Source organism: Chaetodon auriga, chromosome 15 (assembly GCF_051107435.1).
Source record: "Chaetodon auriga isolate fChaAug3 chromosome 15, fChaAug3.hap1, whole genome shotgun sequence".
Lineage (NCBI taxonomy): Eukaryota > Metazoa > Chordata > Actinopteri > Chaetodontiformes > Chaetodontidae > Chaetodon > Chaetodon auriga.
The window spans coordinates 2,701,060-2,717,217 of NC_135088.1; the positions used below are offsets into that span (position 1 = coordinate 2,701,060).

Consider the following 16,158-nt stretch of genomic DNA (forward strand, 5'->3'; position numbering starts at 1 on the left):
GAAAAGACCAAAAACACGAATGAACAGCTGGGCGCTGCAGGATTTTAGGAAACGTTACTCAAATTTATTAGGGACTATTTTTTCAGCTGTGGATTAATCCACATTTGGCGCTGTAGTGAGTATTTACAGCAGCGGCTCAGCGTGTGTGGAGCTGACTTAAAATAAACTGCAGTGTGTGTGTTTGTGTGTGTGTTCCCGGTGACGGAGGAGCGTGTCACCCAGTGGCTCATCATGTTTTTAATTAAGTCTTTTTTGCACAACAATGAAGCTCTATGGCGCAGAGGTCTGAGCTGTATCAGGCAGCACTTGTTAATAGGATCAGTTCATTGTTCGTTTTGGTCTTTTAATGGGGTTTGTTGACAACAGGAAGGAAATACACGAACTTATCCTTTAATCATAAACATCCCTGGACATCAGCAGCCAATCGCATAACAGTTTTAAGTTTGCCTTCACTCTAGTTACGTTTTAATGAGGATGAATGTTGAAATTTAATGACGTGTAAAGTGTGTGACCGGTTGGTTCTTTTTACCGTGATACTTTGAGTGCATGCTGTATTTCATTCACACAGGCCGTACTAAGTTCTGCCAACCCAAACAATGCAGACTGAAACGCTCAGACGTGATTGTTACCGAGTTGTCTTCAGAGCCTCGAACTGAAATGACCTAAATCCCAAGTCTCCTCATCATGTGATCATGCTGTTTCAGGGCTGCTGTCTGCATCACATGTGGACTGTTGTTCTGATCTCTGTCATCCCCCTTCAGTCTCTGCGGGTCTCTTTCCCTTCGAGTCTTTTCTTTTCCACCGTCCCTCTGTTCCCCTCTGTCCTTCTCTTTGTGTGTTTCTGTAGAGTCAGAAGAAATTGGAACATGCCCACATTCGACAGCTTGAGCAGAGCCTGCTCCTCGAAAAGTCGAGAGCAGAGAGGCTTCAGAAAGACTTAGAGAAGAGGAGGGTAAAAGCACCAGCCCCCTGCCTGTAGCCGGCGTCCTGTGTGCTTCTGTCTGCTTCCTTGATTGTAGTGTAACTCACAAGCTGCACCGGTTAAGCTCATACTACACCTGCTGTCCGAATGAGCGGCAGATGTAGGAATAATAATCTTTTACAATCAATACAGGTGCAAAGGTCAGTCTGAACTGCAATCTCAGCTTGACCGTGGGTGTGATACACAACCTCTGCCTGCACGGAAGTGTGCAAAACATGCAGATACAAACATACAGATGCCCTTTCGCCTGCACAGCCCGCCCTCCTGTTTTACTAATAGCTGCATAATACGTTTTACAGACAACATTTCACCAACATTTCATCATTTTTCTTGTTCCAGAAAAGTCTGTGGTTTAATCCAAGAGTGCTAATTTTATAGAAACAGAGCAAAAATCAGTATCAGTCCTGATGCAACAGGTGCTTTTTTATCATCAATACAGCTGTAATTCAGCTGAGATGCTGCCAGTGCTTGAAATTATATTTATTCTGGGAAGATTAAACAGTTTTAACACTCAGGATATCCAGTCAAATCCCATGAAAAGACCGTCAGTGTGTGAGTTGCCTTCCCTGCCTGTGGCGCTCAGCCTTAAGCTCGCTGTTCCTAATGAAGACATAGATTAAATTATGTGCTTTAACTTTTAAAAAGTCTTTTTCTTAAGCAGCCATTGTAGTTTCTAGAAAGTGTCCCTCCGACAGGAGTAATCTGTGCATTTGTTCGGGACTATTTTCAGTCCCGGATTAATACGCATCAGTCAAAATAAGCTACAGGGTGTGTGTTCAGTGCAGCTCAGTGATGTTCCTTTGAGCTCCAGGACACACAGGAATCAGATAAATGAGGCTTTGGATGCAGACAGCACTGATTAATAAGATCAACTCGTTGTTGATTTGGTCTTTTCATGGGGATGTTAACAATAATAAAAACAGAGAATACTGACAGCCTTATTTTTTAAGTATATGTTGGTATGTGAGGTATTTGGGTGCTCCATGCAGCGTTCTGTGCAGAGTGATTGAACAGATGTGGTGTCAGTAGCGGCCCCTGATGTCCAGCATGTCATTGGTTCCTTCATCGTTTCAGTATTAACGCTCCTCGCTGTCGACGCAGAGCTTCCCCTGAGGCTCACCTCTTATAGGAAACACTCTCCGAGCTGCTGCAGCTTTTCACACGTCTTCTGTTGCAATAACTGGTGCTTTTTATTTTTTTTTGTTTTTATATTGTGATTGATCTTTTCATTTAAAGGCTGGCTTTCGGATCAGTTGCCAGCTGCACTGTGAGATGCCAGGACGTGACAACTGAGATAACACCCCTCCATTTTAGCTCTGCAGAGCGCAGCGGATGAATCGCTCCGAGCTCCGCACGACTTTTTTGAGCACTAATGTAATTAGTAACACATGAGAAATTGCTAAATTGTTAATGGGATTCATGACTGATTCTACGATTAATGTTTCAAGACAAATCATTGTGGTAATGTCCATTTAGCATCAGTAGTTGAGTGAAGCAAAGGACGTCCTTTACACCACTTTGACATGCAGCGCTGCACTTCAGAGAGAAAGCCTCTTCAATAATAGACCACAGTATCACAAATCAAACCGTACAAGCTTGTGCTTTCAATTTTCAGGCATCAAAAGATAACAAAACACTTTGAAACACTGGATTCCTATATGCAGTAAGGTCTGCTTCTGCCAACAGGGAAGATGCTCTCATGATGCAGTATCCTTGAGGTTGGGTAAGAGAACCAAGGTGAAAAAAAAGATTTGATCTTGTTTTGGCTTTGATCCGCTGCTGAGCTATCTCAATTCTTGACTTCAAATCGACTTCAGATGCTGTCGAGGACATTAACCTTGCATAGGTCTTTTCACTCCCTCGCTCCTGCGTGTTGTGCTGTAATCTGAATGCATTTCAGGCAACGTCTTTGATACGAATCAACTAGTAACTCTGAGGTCTGGTAGATTGTTTTCCCAGATGGTTGAAATTAACATCTGTGCACTGTGCAGCGGATCCTCTCTCAATCTCCTTTTTGTTTTAATTGGATACAAGTGTGTGGAGGATGTTTGCAGTGGTGTGTATGCAGTGTCGCCGTGTGGAGGTTTGCTGTCGGCTTTATTATATTTGCTTGGCTGCTTCTAGATGATCAGAGAATGGCTGTGCTCTCCTCTCATCTTCCACTTCTTTGCACATACAGTGAGCTGCACAAATATTTGGACAGTGACACATTGATCCTTTGGCTCCTTTAGTTTTATTGCCTTGGATGGAAATGATACAGTGACTTTTAAGCGCGGACTGTCAGCTTTAATAAGACGACAGCGATGTTGTGAAATGGGTATAATGGTTTGTTTGGACTTTATGATCTTCTGTGAAATACAACCCGATCGTGGTGCCAGCAGTTTGACGGCACTCCTCAAAAAATAATGAGCAACTATTGTTTGAGCTGCAAGAAAAAGGATCCTGGAATTCAACAACAGGCAAAAGAGTAATTCAGCACAAATAAAGCTGCTCTAACTCATTTTTTATATTAAGAGATTAAATGTGTGGTGCATAAGTGGTTGCTCACAGTGACAAGCAGAGAACGATCGCTGCGCTCTTGTTTCTCGAAGCTCAGAAGAGGCTTTTAGCACCTTTTAAATCACAGTTTGAAAACACTCAATTAACCTCGTTTCCATCAGAAACAGGCAGCTACTTTCAGAGAAGGAGCCCAGATAAACACTGCCTGCAGCAAACTGCAAAGTTAACAACCAGCCAGTGAGTCATAGGGTCACAAGAAACAAACTCCAGGTGAATGCTAGTGCTAACACACTAGCCATATTTCCAGCTTCTTCTGTTGCCCCCAAGTGGCCAAAAAACGAATTGATGAAGCTTTAAAAGTATTTTGGCACGTTAAACTTTTATCTCCACGCAGTCCTCACTTTGATACCTAATGCAGATTTCTGCCATTAATGCAACACAGTGAATGAGCTGTCACCAAAATAAGAGCGTGGACGATCTGGAGCTCCTGTGGGTGCAGCCTCAGTTACATTCATGGTCTCTGCAGGACGGCGAGTTCTTTGTATCCGTCACACCAAAAGCAGTCCTGGTCCACGCACTGGTAATTAATACATTTAGCTTGTTCATTTAATATAGAAAGTTTTAGCAGAAGCTAAGTGTGTCCTGTGAATATGTACATATGTACATGTGACATCTATTACAAAGAAAAGTACACTCGGGAGCCAAATGTTACACAATCTGTCACTGTCCACCTACATAATGTGATTTATTTGTACAGTTTATTAACTGGAATGCACTTGACCCTCTCCAATCCTTACAAGGACCCTCTGAGGTTTCCCTCTGATTTCCTTTGTCCTGAGGCCTGATTTCTGCTCTTAAAGTCAGTGTCACCTTTTCTTTGGAATGACATCATTCTGTTGCAGGGGCTCCCACCTGTTACGGTAATAAGGTCATTCTTTTGAAAGGCTGACATCTTTCTGTTATGGTAATCGGAAAAACGTCCAGCGGCAGTGATGGATGTCGTTCCTTTCTCATCAGCAAACCACAGTCGAAGAGCAGAGTCGCATCATGCAGCTAGAGGAGGAGCTCAGCCTCCGGAGAGCTGAGATCAAGAACCTCCAGGCTCAGCTCAGAGGATCTGACGCGAGCTCGCAGCAGGCCGACGACGGCGAGGCCGCTCTGGGGTCCGACGCCCAGCCGGAGACCCTCCCCCTGCGCGAGCACTACAAGGAGAGCAGCGAGCTGAAAGAGAAGTACGAGACAGCGTTAGCTGCGAGTCAGCAGGAGGTAGACTCACTGAAGGCGGTGGTGGATAATAAGAACCAGGAGATCAGTGAGATGAAGCAGAAAGTCCAACACGCCACCAAGGAAAACATGGAAATGATGGACACCTGGAAGGTATGCTGCAATATACACACAGTTCAGAGAACTTTAGCAAGAGCAGGAGTGGAGCTGAAAGAGGTTTTAAAGGCAGAGAGCTGTATGTTTTCATTAACCTTTACAAATGTGAAAGTTTCCATGATGAAATATTCAGAGGATTTTGAGGCGATTCCCACCAAATGTGCTCAAATAACTGTTTTCCCAAATATAAAACCAATTCAATCTATTATTGCTTCTCACTTTCCTCCGCAGGATAAATTTGACACTTTAGTGAGCGACCACCAGCGATCCCTGGAGGAGCTGAAGGCCACATTGAACAGCGATCATGCTGCTCCGGCCGGCCAAGAGCTGGACGCCCAGGAGCTGAGAGCCACTCTGGAGGGCCTCAAGATGGAGCACCAGCTGGAGATGGAGAACCTGAAGGCCAAACATAAGATCGAAGCTGCCATTCTGACCAAGGAACGGGAAGACCTCTGCTCTCGTCTTCAGGAGGCCAAAGACCAGCTGGCTGAGAACAACCAGGCCTGGAGGACTGAGGTAGAGGCTAAGAGCAGCAAGCAGGCCCTGGAGGAGGCCACTGATAAGCTGCAGAAGGCGGAGCAGAGGCTGGCGGAGATGGAGAAGCTTCAGATGGAGCAGGACAAAAGCACAGGGGAGCTGCGGGAGAGACTGGAGCTGTCAGAGAAGAAGATGACGGACTACCAGGCCCTGCAGAAGGCCCAGGCAGAGAGCCAGGAGGAGATCCAGAAACTGGAGGAGAAGCTGAGGGTGACGGCCAACCAGCTCCAGGCCATCCAGTCAGACCGCTACACGTCCCACGATGCAAATGTGAGTGACGAACGTGATCAGCAACAACCCAGACGTCCACTGGCTGATTAATGTGCTGTCGTGGCTTTGATTTACTCTCCTAACACCTGATCCTTTTCCAGGTGATCGAGGACAATGAAATTTCAGAAGAGAAGATGAAGCTAAAGCAGAATATCGAAGGTATCAATGTCCATTTATTTCAGTATGAACTCCAACTTTATAAAAACAAACCATTCAGATACTTCAGCTGCTCTGTTGTCCTTCTGTGCTCCATGTTAACCGATGCTGTTATTTTTGAGTAAATAAGTTTTTGGTAGTAATGTCCATTTGTGCATGTGAGGACTGGAGAGAAATCTGTTCTGTCTCCTTCAGTTTGTCAACTGTAAGCCATTTAAAGGAGGACTTTGACATTCTGGGAAATCCTGCAAAATGTCACGTCTCAGATTGTCCAACTTTTGCTTTCAGGGAAACCAAAGTTACTGTTCTTGGCCAGGAAATATTCACATAAACCACCAAGAAACAGCAAATTGTCGTTTTTACTCTAACTGTCCCCTTAAGAGAAGCCAAACAATTGTGGTGACTAAACTAAAATTAAGACCAGATCAGTCGTGAGACTAGAATGTGTTCATAGAGGGTAAATCCAAACTGATCAGCTCTTACTCATAATTCAGGCTCAAAGTAACAGATTCATACAGTAACACACAGAGATGATATTTAACTTAAACCTGCAGCGTTCACTTTACACGCTTTGCTGCATTTAATGTGGCTTCACTCACACTCGCTGCTGCTCTGCTTTTCCTCAGAAACAATGGAGAAGTTGCTGAAAAGGGAAAAAGAGGTGTCGACTCTCACATCCCAGGTTGAAGCCCTCAAGTCCCAGATGGGAGGTAAATGTCGCTTTCCAGAACAAGTCGGCCATCTTTGTGTCTGTGGAGAGATCATGCCCGCTCACAGTGACAGCGCTCATAAAACAGTGCAGCCTGTAGGGGGACTGTAGCGCTCCAGCAGGTCACGTTTCCTTCACAGTGTTAAAACAAGGCTAAGTTTGCTGTTGGCTGAAGCGCCCATCAGCCAAATTAGGCCGTGCTTAGGAAAAACATGACATATTTCTCAATCTCTAAATTCTTTATCAGTGTCACATTTCGATAATGACCTTCATTAGTGTCATCCTCTCTCGGTGCGGTGCTCCTGTATGTGTCGTGACTGCAGGCTTCACTTTGTTTTCCACAGTCGTGCTGAGTTCACGCCGCGGCGGATCGTGTTCGTCTTCGCCGTTACATTCTTTGATCATCGCTGCAAAATCAGTCGAGCGGCTGTCTTTTGAAAACTTTAAGTTCCTTCACATCAAAAGGAACACAAAAACACACTTCATGTGGTTCAGATAATCAAAATGACACACTTTGAAGAACAGATTATGAATAATTTAAAAGGAGAAAAGAACAATATGAGACACAGAGTGAAGAATAGTTTCATTACTGTTCTCTGCTCTAAAATTTGAATTCTGTTAATTGATTGTTATCAGTTTATGAGGCTTCAGGAGTCTGAAGACAAATCAAGTGATATTTTCCAAAGTTAGTCTTTTCAGCACGAAGTTCCCTGTTTGTGTTTCCCTTCACATTGATGACTTGCAGAGCTCCAGTGGAAGAATGGTAACACAAATTTAGAGTTTCATACCAAAAAGGCTGTAACTTTGGAAAATACCTGCTTGATTTAACTAAGTGACGCTGCTTCAGATAAACTTCGGGATGCTTTCTGACACACTCGACATAGTTAAATGGTTTCTTTTTTTGCCTGCTTTGATCGTTTTATTGTTGATGTACAATTGGGGTGTTTTATTTTGAAAATTTACTGGATTCTTTGCACCGTTCATGTGTTCCTTCCTGTCTGACTCGATCCGCTCTGTGCTGATTGACGAAAAAACTACGTCTTTTGTTGTTGTTTTGATTGAGAGGCCCCTTGTGGCAGCAATGACACACTGCGCCTTTAAAGTAAAGCGTTAGAGAGTATTATATTTCAAATCTTTGTAAATGATTACAACTGTTTTACATGATTATCAGCTGTGTATACACCAAATATTGATGCTTCAAAGGAGGAGTTAGAGTTGTTGAGAGGCACATGCTTTTTTTAAAAAATTTTTTTTAACATAATAACATTATAAATGCTAATCACAGAAAAAAATGCTTTTTTTTCCTGTACACCAGCACTGGAGAGCAAAGTCCGCTCAGGGGAAAAGAAAGCCGAAGCCCTGGTCAAGGAGAAGATGCGTGTGGAGGCAGAGCTGGAGTCCATGACCAAGAAGTCCCACGATGCCTCTGGACAGCTTGTCCACATCAGCCAGGAGCTGCTGAAGAAAGAGAGGTATGAAGACGAGGCTGTGTTGACTTTACAGCCAGCCTGCAGCCCAAAACACATCATATTATCAATTTACTAATGGACAGATACACACGGTTTGTATCGATCTGACTGCATGTGGTGTCAGCTGAACAGTGTTATTTGAATCATCCTTTTGTAAAGTTCCATCTGCTTCACCAGGTTTTATTCTGCACTGCCGCAGTAAATAACAGTCCATGTTAAAACAGACTTTCAAAGAGTAATACAACGCAATTAACTGCACAAACATGCAGTGAGATGAAGGAGCTCAGCGGCTGCAGTGGAGGAGACTTCCAGTTTCACAGCGGTGGACAAGCAGAAACAGCCAGAACTTCATTATGAATATTCCACTTAACACTGTTAATGTGTGATTACTTATTAATCCCACCCCCCCTCACTTGGCTTAGCAGTGGAGGTGCCGACTGTGGGATTCAGACAAAATATCAGAAATACACTGTGGGGTATAATTATAGGGCTTAATTATGTGATCAGTTAAAAGTGAGATGCTGTTGGATGAAAGTCAAGAAATACAATACTGATAAAGAGAATATTCAGGAGTATTTTAAAAATATGATACTGATGTTAGAGAGGAGGACGAGCTGCTCATTCACCAATCACAGGGTTGATGTGTTGACGTCTAGCTCTTCCCCTCCAGGCGATGAAGCCTCTGTGTGCAAGACGCTCAACCCCGAATGGCTCCGAATGGTCATGCCAGCACCTTGTCATCAGTGTGTGTGTGTGTGTGTGTGTGTGTGTGTGTGTGTGTGTGAGTGTGAGAACCAAGTTGTAAAATGCTTGATGTATAAAAGCACTTAAAATGTAGAAATGCGGCTGTTTTCCATGCAGTCGTGCTGAATGATAGAACACATCTGCTGCACTGATGACAAACATGAGACATAATCAATAACACATTTTACATTTAGGTGCTTTGCTTGCACTGGTTTACTAAACGTTACAGTGTGGTGAACACATTTCATCATAATTTAAAGCAGTTTTTAGTAGTTTTTTTGAGCAGGAAGATGCTGAAATGAGAGTTGAAGGGAACTGCAGAGTTGGGTGATAACTCCTTTTCACATTACACTTTCTTAATGTGAAGGTGCAGCTTTGAAACGATGGACTGAGTGTTCCTCCTCAGATTTCTGTCAGCAGCTGCAGGTAATTATTTTTGTTCTTGTGGCTGATGGATCACAGTGGTGTAGCTGGAATGGAAGGCTCAGGGACAACCAGCAGCTCATTATTTTAAGTTAGCTCCACCTTTTCAGTCTCGTTACTGTCAGCTTTGCACATAATGCCGCTGGTCTTTCGTCCAGCACTGAACATTTTACCACACTGACGTGAAACTCGGAGTCTCTGGCTCTTTTCTTATTGAGTTTATGGAGCAGCCAGCGGAGGGAAACAACAAAGACCTGCCAGACGTTCACCTCTCACAGATTGCATTTTTAGTTGTTTCTGGCACACTTCTCACCAACCTCCCAAGACCGTTTCTGTTGCTTAAGATCAAGCTGCCAAATCTGGCTGCAGTCAGTAAAAGTCTAATAATCGAGGTCGTTATTTAACCACCGAGCGTAAAGAGAAAGTTGTCAGAGTACCGCTGCAGACGTGCAGAGCTTTATTAAACAGGATGTTGCTGTGTTTCACCACACATTCACATTCAGACTGTGCGTTTTTCTGTCGTGCTGCAGGAACTCAACAGATTGGTCTAATTGCATTACATTATTGGCTATCTTACATTATGCAACTCTTACATTATTGGTGGTTACAAGGCACTAAAAATCAGTGCCTCTGGCTATAGCAGAATATGTTTCTGTGCAATTACATTGCATGCAATAAAAGTATATATTCCATCCACTGAAAAACAGCAGTGGGTGTCCCCTTGAGGTAGTGTTATTGGATGGTAGCATCATTAGCTTCTTTAATGTTCCTGCAGCTACTTCAGTCTGTGACATGCTTTTAGGAAAACAAACTAATACATTTGCTCAAGAAGGTCAATTGTGAGCATTGTTACACGTGTTTATCTTGAACGCTTACAAGACAAATCAGAAAAGCCAATTACAAGCAAGTCACGTGGTAGAAGGAATGATGATGGGTAGCACGTCTGAGGCACAAGCAGTGAAGGAGGAGGAGGAGTGTATCATCGGCGAGGTGGAGGACGTTGCTTCAGTAATGAAAAATCAGACAGTCTTTTCACTTTGCTTGGAACAGCATGACAGCTGCTTATTTACACACCCTCCATCCCTTTCACATAACACATTATCATCTGATGCATCGTTAAAATAGAAATTATTGATTCGAGCTGCTTGAGAAGATGGAAGGTCTGGCCGGAGGGACTTCTTATAAAGAAGGAAGTGATGCTTCAGATGAGGTGCACAAATGAGCATACAGCACTTTACATTAAACCAGCTAACCTCTTTGCGTAACGTGGTGTCCTGTTTACAGAAAACTCTTCCCTGTATATACGTGGTGCTATGATATTAGCATGCAGGCAAACAGCCAAACACCAGCTCATGCCAAAATGCACAGACAGTTTGACTGTTGCAGTGGGGCATCCATCCACCAGCCACTTTGATATGTATGGAGATGAGGCCGCCTCCACAATCCCCACTGGCCAGACTGGCTAACATTATTCACATAATGGACTGGTAAGCTTTTAAATGATAATGACCTTTGTGCAGTGCCTAGGCAGATGTACGACTCATATAATCTTTGACAGCAAAACTGCACTGCTTCTCTCTCATTATTGCACTTTGGAGCAGTGGAGTTCAGAGCAAGTCACCGCAGCACTGCAGGCCAGAAGAACATTTGTGGAAAATCGGTTCTGTTTTGTTAGGATTACCAAACACTGAAGGCTTCTCTGTTTGGTTTTCCCTCTACTTGTTTCATTCCAGGAGTCTGAATGAGCTGAGGGTGTTACTCCTGGAGTCGCATCGCCATTCACGGGACATGGAGAAAGACCTGAACCGGGAAGTGCACAAGGCCGAGTGGAGGGTGAAGGAGCAGAAGCTTCAGGAGGACATCAAGACCCTGCGCGAGAAACTGCTTCTCCTGGTGAGAAGAAGGACTTTGATTATGAGCTCACGCTGCCCTGAAGTTACTCGTGTTCTGTCCCCATTCTAGATGTTTTGTTGTTGTTTTTAAGCGTTTTGATGCTGTTCAAGCAGTAGTTTCAGGACATTTTGGGAAATTGCTTATGCTGAGCTAAACTAATCACCTCCTGGTTCATATCGAACGGATAAAGGGTGCTATCGAGCCTCTCATCAAACTCTCGGCGTGAAAGTGAATAAGTGAATTTCCCAAAATATCAAACTGTTCTTACTAGGAAGATGATTGACTATCATGAGGTGTTACAGGAGCCTCATAAAAGAGCCCATGCCTTGTTGCCCATCATGTTTGTGGTCCCCAAACCAAGTCAAGATAAACCCGATGACATCACCAGACTGATGACATCACCAGGCTGATGACATCGCCAGGCTGATGACATCGCCAGGGTTACTGAATGATTTAACAGCCAGCATTGGCTCTTATCCTCCTGCCTTGTGTGCACGTTAGGGTCGGGAACGGTCCTCACCTGACCACCGGCGGTACTCCATGCTGGACCCCTCGGTCCTGGACTCAGAGGTGAGCCGCCTCCGCCAGCGGCTGCTCAGCACGGAGGACGCCCTGAGGAACGCCTTGGAACACAACCAGCAGGTCGACCAGCTGGTGCAGGCCATGCGCAAGCATCCAGACAAAAGCCCGGTAAAACTGAGAAGAAACTTAATTTTAAATTAATAATATGCACAAACTTCTTATTAATAAGAATAATAATCAATAGAACTGTAAATGAGAAGCCACCACCAGCTAGCTTAGCTTAGCACAAACTCTGCTTCGCTGCGCAGACATGAAGCGGTATCACTCTGTATCAATAGATGTGATTCCCAAAAATGTCAGAATGGTCCTTTAATTTTAATTTCACTGACATTGTTTTTCAGGCGCACGGTGCGAATTCAGCCAATGGAATTCATCATCAGGAGTCCGACAGTCCTCAAGATGTTGGTACTCTTTCATTGTTTCTTGAAGCATCATGGATGTGGTGATATTATCAACACCTCTCGGTGCTAAGACGTCTTATTTTTGGCTTTTCAGGAACAACACTGATATGAGCAGAAGAGATAAGCCTGAACTGGCGACGTGCAGAGGTACTCCTTAAAGAAACGCTCGTCCGACATTTCTCCCGATCCTGCGACGGACGCCTGAAGAACTTTTCAGTTTACAGTTAATACCAAAACAGCGAATCTCTATCTCGAGTGAATTTATGTGTTTGTTGCAGAAAGCACCTATTAGCCAATCATGAAGACCGCTTAAAGTACTATAAAATATAACAGGAAACGGGACATGGACATGAAGAGATATTATCGGTACAGCTCCCGAGAACACAGTACGGCAACTTTTGATGCTTTACCGTAGTTAGAAAGTTTGAAGTTGCCGGGAACTCTGTGACAATTCAGAAGTTTGATCCGGAAGGCAAATCGGCTGATGGACGATGACGTGAAGAACCGGGTCTCAGTCGCTTTGTTTGTTTTATTTATTACTTTTACTTTGCTCCTCAGCTTTGTAATAATCCTCTATGGATACGCTGTCATGGCCAGTGATACTCAGAGCAACTCCTCAAGGATTTTTTTAAGGATTTGGCTCATTTGTCACCTTAATTAATACCTGATGAGAGAATTGGAGCACACTCATTACAGTTAGCTCTGTCCGGTGGTCACGCCCCCGCCTCAGTGCACAATACGATGAGTAATTGTGGGCGAAGTATTAAAAAGGATCTTTAAAGTAATACTCAAAAATCTGTCTTTTCAATAGAAAACACTAACACAGGCTTGCAAAGTAGCTGTAAAAAGGTTTTTGCTTCATTCTTCTTGGTTGTGAATAAGTCGAATTATTTGTGTTATAATTAATTTCAGTGGTCGCCAGTTTTTAGGTTGGAAAACTTCTTAAACCGTCCACAAAACAAAACTCCCACATCACAACCCTTTCTCTGCTCTCCATCCATGCGCTGAGTCCGTTCCAAACACCAAAATACAGCAAAAGACACTGCATACGACCCCTGTCCATACTGAAGAAGACGGAGCTGAAGCTGCCCAAATTTGTTTGTTTCATCATTTATGAAGTCAGTTGCGAAACCCTCCGCTTTCTGACTGTCAACAGACGAAGCTACAGTACTTCTAAAGTATACTGAGTACATATTTTTACTCATTTCATGTTTGGATTTGAGTCTTTAAAGTGATCATCTCAAAGATTTTCATTCAAATACGTTTCTGTTAAATCACTATCAATCACCGCATGAGGTAACACAATGGTGGCTGAGCCTGTGGCCCACGACTGAAAGTATTGCAATATTTTAAAATTTGCAGTATTACGAACTGGGCGTCTGTGGCAACATCCCCCGAAAAAAATGCTGTATTAAGTTACTGCTAATGCCAACCGAACATTTCCAACTGCTGCAGCTTCACATTAAAAGCATTTGACTGGCGAAACACGAGTGGACTTTTATTATGAAGTAGTCACAGGAAATGGACTGACGTCTTCAAGATTACCACTTTAAATCACACACTGGAGAGTCATTGTGAAGCTCAGCGGCTCCAGCCATCGCCATCTTGGCAGTGCCTGACTCCACCGAACTCCTGGCTAATCCAAAAATGGGCAAAGAGGTGGAGCGTGGGTGGAGCTGAGGCGGGCTGAAACCTAGCAGCCATGCCTTTAATTATGCAAACTTTAAGCCTTAATATAACTTTCATGACCGCACAGTTGTCTTGAACGGGGAAATTGGCGACAGAGACCAAAAGCGTTTTTTTGTACCAGGCTGTAAACATGTTTATCTCTGCTGTGAAGTCGAGCACTTTAACATGGGGGTCTATGGGGATCGACTCGCTTTTGCAGCCAGCCTCAAGTGGCCGTTGGAGGAACTGCAGCTTTTGGCACTTCCACACTGGCGTTAATATAAGAAAAAAGATGGAGAAGGTGGAGGCTCAACACAGGCGTGTTATTCCCTCTGCCATCGTTTCAGTTCGTCATCACAGAATTTCCATTAGCAAAGAAAACATTACAGGAATACTAAGTTTTGTTTCTTTTGTCTATATGTTCTACATTTTTAACCCTCTTTAACACTCAGTCATCACTACTCTTGCCATGGTCACTGGCAGTCTGATTAGGCTAAACCATCATGAGAACAGCGGTTAAACTGTTGGAACGTGACAAATCAGACAGTTATTTCTGTACCAATGACAAAGAAACTGCTTCACACAGTGATTTCTAAGTCGTGCCACGGTTGATTTCAAACACCAATCCTCTCTTCAGGTGTTGGCTGAGGGGGCTGTTGGGCCGGTCTATTAAACAGTAGTCCCTCTTAACCATTGCACATCAGTGGACTCCCTTCTTGGACTCAAGGTTGATATTAATATTGCTGAATTCTGCTCTGAGTTATGTTTATGGAATGAATATAGTGAATTATTGACTGACCCTGTACCGTTACACCTCTTACTGTCAGTACTTGTCATTTATTTACTGTGGACTATGTATCAGCACAGACTCCATCCATGCACTAGTATTAATTGATTACATATGGTACAACACAGCAGCCCTATTTGATGCCCATCTGGATGCTGCATCGAGTCCCTGATTACTTTACTGACCTTTTGTTAATTACTGAAGGGCTGTTCAAGGAGCTAAATCCCAAACATTGGATGTAAGGTGTTACACCTCCCCAGGATGACGACATCTGGGTTTAATTTGCAAGAATGTGATCAACACATGTAGAATTTATACCGTAAGTCTTCCAAATATTCTTTCATCCATTTGTCAACTAAACGTGGAGATCCTCTCTGTAGCTGCTTTTAAGTTGCTGTTGCTTTAGAGGAGAAATTTCACAGAGGTGAGTGGTGTGGAAACGTTGGAGTCGTGTCTCCCGAGCAAAACATGTAAGGCAGGCACCGGTCAGCTTAGATAAACCGAGATTTTCCATTGGATATTGTACATGGACTTTTCAGCTGGAGGGCTCATACCCTTTGGATTATTGCTGCAATGGTTTCGGAGATTGAGTCATTAAATATTAACAATGTGGGCAAGGACTGCTGGTGTTTTATTTCACACTCTTTCATTCTTATGTCACTTCTGTATGTTTGTTTTTGAGGGCAAAGTGCTGAAGATAGATATGTTTCTACAGAGTTGATTCAAAGTAGTGTCAGATTTCATGCCGCTAAGAAGCTGGCGGTTAGAGAAAGTCTGCCAGCAACCATAACCGTTTATCCATTACTCAGTCACACGCTCACAAGCAACATAAAATAAACACTGTTGTAAATCATAAACCCGTCTCAGCCAAATATTTGGTAGATGCCAACCAGGAGAGGAGGCAGTAATTCCTTTATGTGGAAAAAAAGGGCCAAACTCCTTGATGGCGGACATGAAACATCCAGACGTCGCGTGTTGGATTTCTATCCTGCAATTTTTCCACTTTTACTTGTCGGTCCTTGGCAAATGTCAGGTCTTATCCTCATGTCTCAGTTATTTGCCAGGGGGCAGATTGGTTATGCTGGTGACATTTGAATAAATAACTAAAATAAGCGGTTAGTTGTTTTCAGAAGTGAGCAAAAAAAAACAAAAAAAACAGCATATGTGAAGCACTGGAAGAGTTTAACTTCATATTTCATTGTGGTTTGGGGGCAAATTTCTGCAAAAGTAACCAGATTACAGTGATATGTGAACATTTATAGTTTAAAATTAGGTTTATAGTAAAAGTTTTCAGCTTCTGTTTATTATAATTTATTCCTTCCCCCAAGGATGTGAACTTTACCCTATATTAAACAGATGAGCTATTTTTAGGCAATCACAAGAGCTATGGCATAACTGTCATGGCCGAATTTATCCACTTTGGACAAATCCTAAAAATAATTTGGATAGTGTACAACATCACCTCAAACCAGGCTCGTGCAGTCGGACGGATTTGTGCGGGCAAAGCTGACAAAGTTGCAGCTCACATTGATTTCTGCAGCCTCACTTCAAATATAATAAGAAATCAGACTAAGACTATTTCCTTTCCATGTAAACGTTGCTCCCTGAGGGTTTTTCCAGAGGTTGCTCCGCTAATCCTGTATGTAAATTGCAGCCAA

General features: G+C 43.3%; 1 protein-coding gene across 5 annotated transcripts in view; it reads left to right on the forward strand.

The window, feature by feature from the left end:
• clip2 (CAP-GLY domain containing linker protein 2) overlaps positions 1-15,120 on the forward strand; it is a 34,362-nt gene extending 19,242 nt beyond the window's left edge. Inside the window, exons 9-18 of one of the 5 annotated variants that reach the window (XM_076750154.1) lie at positions 848-952; positions 4,499-4,858; positions 5,093-5,668; positions 5,770-5,827; positions 6,451-6,534; positions 7,849-8,005; positions 10,903-11,062; positions 11,564-11,752; positions 11,986-12,049; positions 12,140-15,120. In XM_076750154.1, the coding sequence (XP_076606269.1) occupies positions 848-952; positions 4,499-4,858; positions 5,093-5,668; positions 5,770-5,827; positions 6,451-6,534; positions 7,849-8,005; positions 10,903-11,062; positions 11,564-11,752; positions 11,986-12,049; positions 12,140-12,156 (1,770 nt within the window). In that variant the 3' untranslated portion in view covers positions 12,157-15,120. Of the gene's footprint in view, positions 1-847; positions 953-2,668; positions 2,720-4,498; positions 4,859-5,092; positions 5,669-5,769; positions 5,828-6,450; positions 6,535-7,848; positions 8,006-10,902; positions 11,063-11,563; positions 11,753-11,985; positions 12,050-12,139 lie in introns of all 5 variants that reach the window. The other 4 variants (XM_076750156.1, XM_076750157.1, XM_076750159.1 and 1 more) reach the window with 4 other exon arrangements.
• Positions 15,121-16,158: the final 1,038 nt, after the last annotated feature.